At 34.0% G+C, this 4064-nt stretch overlaps 1 protein-coding gene across 1 annotated transcript; it reads right to left on the reverse strand.

Annotated features, from left to right (window-relative positions):
* Positions 1–852: 852 nt before the first annotated feature.
* Positions 853–2280, reverse strand: LOC133188953 (cholecystokinin receptor type A-like). The gene is made up of 2 exons (XM_061324424.1): positions 1740–2280; positions 853–1567 (listed from the first exon to the last, which is right to left on the reverse strand). Exons 1-2 carry the CDS (start codon positions 2269–2271, stop codon positions 870–872), a joined length of 1230 nt encoding a protein of 409 aa, XP_061180408.1. The 5' UTR covers positions 2272–2280; the 3' UTR covers positions 853–869.
* Between the last annotated feature and the right edge of the window lie 1784 nt (positions 2281–4064).

Consider the following 4064-nt stretch of genomic DNA (forward strand, 5'->3'; position numbering starts at 1 on the left):
ATTATATATGATGAAAGACATATGACATAAGATGACCCCTTTGCTAATTGTTTAAAAATACGCTAAAGGGCCAGGCAGATGAACGAATACAGGAAACATGCTACCCAGTTACTTTGTGGTAGAAACACATACTCCTTTGCTTGGGACCTAGTATTGTAGACCTGAATCATTACGTCATATATGATGTCATCGTTTCGCATTAATAGTTTACTGATTGCTTATTGATAAGATGCGCTAAATGCACCGTAGGAAATATTCCAAAGGAGTCTTCCTTTTGTTTGTAAAATTTAAAGGAATGATGAAACTGAGTTACAACCTGTGAAGGCAAAGTGTATATTTTACACTTTTTAGCATAATATCAATCAGAATGGAGAATGTGCTTTCATCCAAACTGAAGATAAATTATAGCTGACGGGAGAAATGCAAGGGCCAAATCTGATATCCATTAATTATTTACATTTTCGTAAATTACGCTTCAAGTTTCTATATGGTAATCATTCCTAAACAATGACAAGAAAGATCCCAGATTTGATAATCAGCCCTTAATATACAATGTATGCATCCCCAGAGCCCCCTTACTATTCCCTACTTCCGTCTTGTTAGCAAGTTACAAGAACATAGACGTGTGCTATTCAGACCTTATTGGAAAGTTCACTTATTGACTTTTGACACTTGACCGCGTTTCAACATAATGACAAGCCGTTTAGTCATGGACAAATTCAAACATACTTAAGTTTAAATCCATTCTAATCAAGGTTCGAGGGTATTGTCCTGGGCACTAATAAATAACAGACATATGAACAGACAGCCTTGCCAAGAACCATATGCTTCATACATTTGGAAAAGACATTATTACAATGCTACAGCAATTATACTGAAGCTTCTTTAAAACATGGTATACGCTTTTTAATTTCACGAGTAAAACGGGGATCAAATGCAGCATAAAGAAATGGGTTTACAATGTTATTGACGATGTAAAACCTATAGAAAAATAAAGTCAGTCTTATTTGGTTGTCTGAGAGTCCAGTCCAAAACTCCTTATTTGCTGCCTCCTGAATCATTATGGCTAGTCTGGGTGTAAATGTTAGTACAAATACCACTGTGATTAACATAAATAAGATGGAGATCTTGTACTTCTTTAGAGTTTGCTGAACACTTAGGACTTGATTGACGATGCTCTTTTTACGTCGACCATTTTCTCGAATTGCTACTGGAATACTGGAGTCTTCAAGATCATCGTCTGTCGAGTAGAAGGATTCTGACGAATCCTTTCGTTTTTTATTGTCAGATTCCTCTTTAGTTGAATTGTCGACGAAAACGTCATCATTTCCATCTGACACGACTCCGGAGTCTGATTTGGGTAAATTTGCAGGAACAAAGCTTTTTCTTGGAGAGGAGGTAAAACGATTTCGAAATTTCGTCTGTTTATAAATGGTCTTTCCAACGAAATAATATAAAATTGTGACGGTGGTGATTCCTATGAAAGCCAATGAAGCAAGAACACCGTTATACACCGTGAAATATGTCTCCAGTCCAGTAAAGAGACTATTTCGACCGCACATATGTCCTATAATATAATAGTATAATATAATATAACTTAATACATACATTCTTAGATTAACATTCAAGATAAAATCAATGAGGGGATCATAAATTATTAATGTTAGATGAGTAAACAATATGAACATTAAGAATGAATTAAAAAAAATAAATATTAGAGGAATAAAAAAAATCCTTGCCTGTAAGATGGGGTGCACCCCTTGCTGAAAACTGGATTTCACCATGAAAGAATATAGTTGGAAATGTTACTACAGCGGAAACAACAAAAATCGTCACCATGGATACTTGTTTGGCCAGGGGTGTCATCTGATTTTTAAAGGGTCGACATACTTTCTTGTACCGATCTACCGCTATCAGTAACAGCATAAGAGCAGACACAACTGTTGACCACTTCGTCATGAACCATACACCCTTACACAGAGCATCTCCCGAAAAGCGAATGGGCCGCATGTTTAAAGAGATGGCGAATCCACTTCCAATTATACAAGACAAGGCATCACAAACTGCCAGATAGGGAATAAAGAACCTGTCTGAGCGGTGTCTGGACATGCAGAATTTATACACGTAAAACACCAAAAAGTTTCCTATGACACCAACCACCAAGTACACACTCAAAACCACGGTGTTTGGCAACAAGAACTGAGCACGGAGATCATTGAGTGTTATAATGTCTATGCCATTGTTCGTTAAATTAGTATTATTTAAATCCATTATTCTTTACGGTATTGTAGTAGTATTTGCTCACACATTAACAATATCTATATGAATAATCTGGTACTTGTAGTCTTTTCCCCGCTTTTATAGCGTATCTTCCTGTAAGTGGGAGACCGTGTCATTTCCGAGATGATACTCTCTCTCTGTGACGGCGGTTTAAGGAACAAAGATATCAATTATCAGCATATTTTGCACCGGAGAACAACTTTATTTATCAACGCTAGCTACATATTAGGATAAACACGTGCACATGTTCTCTATTTGAAGAAAAGATTTTTCCTTGTAGTAATTTTTGCAGGGTATTTGCTTAATATGCAAAACCGATTGTACTAATCACTCTAGTCTTAGGTCATTCGATCGTCTTAAGATCTGAAAATATACATCCGCCCATGGTTAAACAGTACAGAATTGAAATAATTCTAAAATAAAAATAAGTTCACATAGGTTTATTCTCCTTATGTGTAATGGTGTTTATTTCCTTGATGATTCATTTCCTTTCCTGCTTCTTGTGTGATTGTCTGTTATTTAGATTTATTTTTGCGACATTTTTACATATATGATATCATTCTTACATTGATATCATTTCAGCTTTTACTGCCTTCTGTCAGATATCACGTAGGTTTTGGAACCAAAAATCCACTTTTTTATCTGCAAATGTAATATTGATCAATTGTAAATTTTTCCTATAAAATTTATGATACTTGCAGTTGAAGAAGTCCTTCTGGACATTATAAACATGGACACGTAATCATTACAGAAATTTCAAATAGCATAGCTTTATTTAATTAGACTCTGAGAATATTTCTCATTTCTTTTTTTTTCTTTTTTTTTTTTTTTTGAATATTGAAGTTTTCTTAAAACTGATCAAAATGTAGAGATATTATCAAAGAAAACATAATATAGATATTTTCAATCAAAGATGATACAGACATATAATAGATCATACTGAAGAGCTCTGTCATGTTCATCAGATGTATGATAATCATTAAATAGGTTTATTCTAATTTAATTTCTAATTGAAATTAAATTGTTGAAATAATTATTCGGGATTTTCAACAACAAAAAAATATTACTTTGTTCACGATTTTTTAAAACCAAATTTCAGTGGAAAGTTGGTTAAGCTAAAGAGTCAGGGCAAGTCAGTCACAATACAATGTAGCTAAGTAATGGCTAAATACCGAGTACACTGTCCTGTATAAGAAATTATTAATTTTCTTCTGTTAAGGCCAAACCTAGTCTGAGTTTTATTGCAGAAAAAAAATTTGCATAACCCACTTACGCGGGTTATGCATTTTTTCTGCATCAGCTGCAACATTAATTCCCGTGCTAACAACCAAAGAAAGCATTTTATTGCTTAAATTTTTACCTTTAATTTGAACACTTTGTTTTCATAGTAACGTTTGTAATAGTTGATTTCCCATATATATATATTTATCATGCATTTAAACTTGTTTCCATTTCTGCAAACGTTAACAATATCAATGGGACTCGGAACATATTCAAAAATGCCATTTTCAAAACTATAGCGCATGTTGCAATGATAACCATGACGCATGGCAACCAATTTTTACCTGATTTGAGACTTTTGTAATAGAGAGTTTGGAGAAATTCTGAGACTATGCGTGTCACAACTCCTACATTAAAGTGTAAATCATTAAAAGAATGGCCCTTAATAATGTAGTCTTTATAAGCAATCGCTTTGCACAGTATTTGGAATGGTGTCATATTGAATACTTCCAGGGCAGACGCTGATACTCCATACTTTTAATGAACTGGATACCAAGAATGAA

Source organism: Saccostrea echinata, unplaced genomic scaffold (assembly GCF_033153115.1).
Source record: "Saccostrea echinata isolate AGI-Se365-2 ecotype Australia unplaced genomic scaffold, CSIRO_AGI_Sech_v1 ptg000016l, whole genome shotgun sequence".
Taxonomy (NCBI): Eukaryota; Metazoa; Mollusca; class Bivalvia; order Ostreida; family Ostreidae; genus Saccostrea; species Saccostrea echinata.

Coding starts and splice junctions, on each gene's coding strand:
- LOC133188953 (XM_061324424.1), bottom strand. CDS start 2,271: ATGGATTTAAATAATACTAATTTAACGAACAATGGCATAGACATTATA. Junction 1,568..1,739: donor GGGTGCACCCCATCTTACAG/GCAAGGATTTTT, acceptor ATTATATTATAG/GACATATGTGCGGTCGAAAT.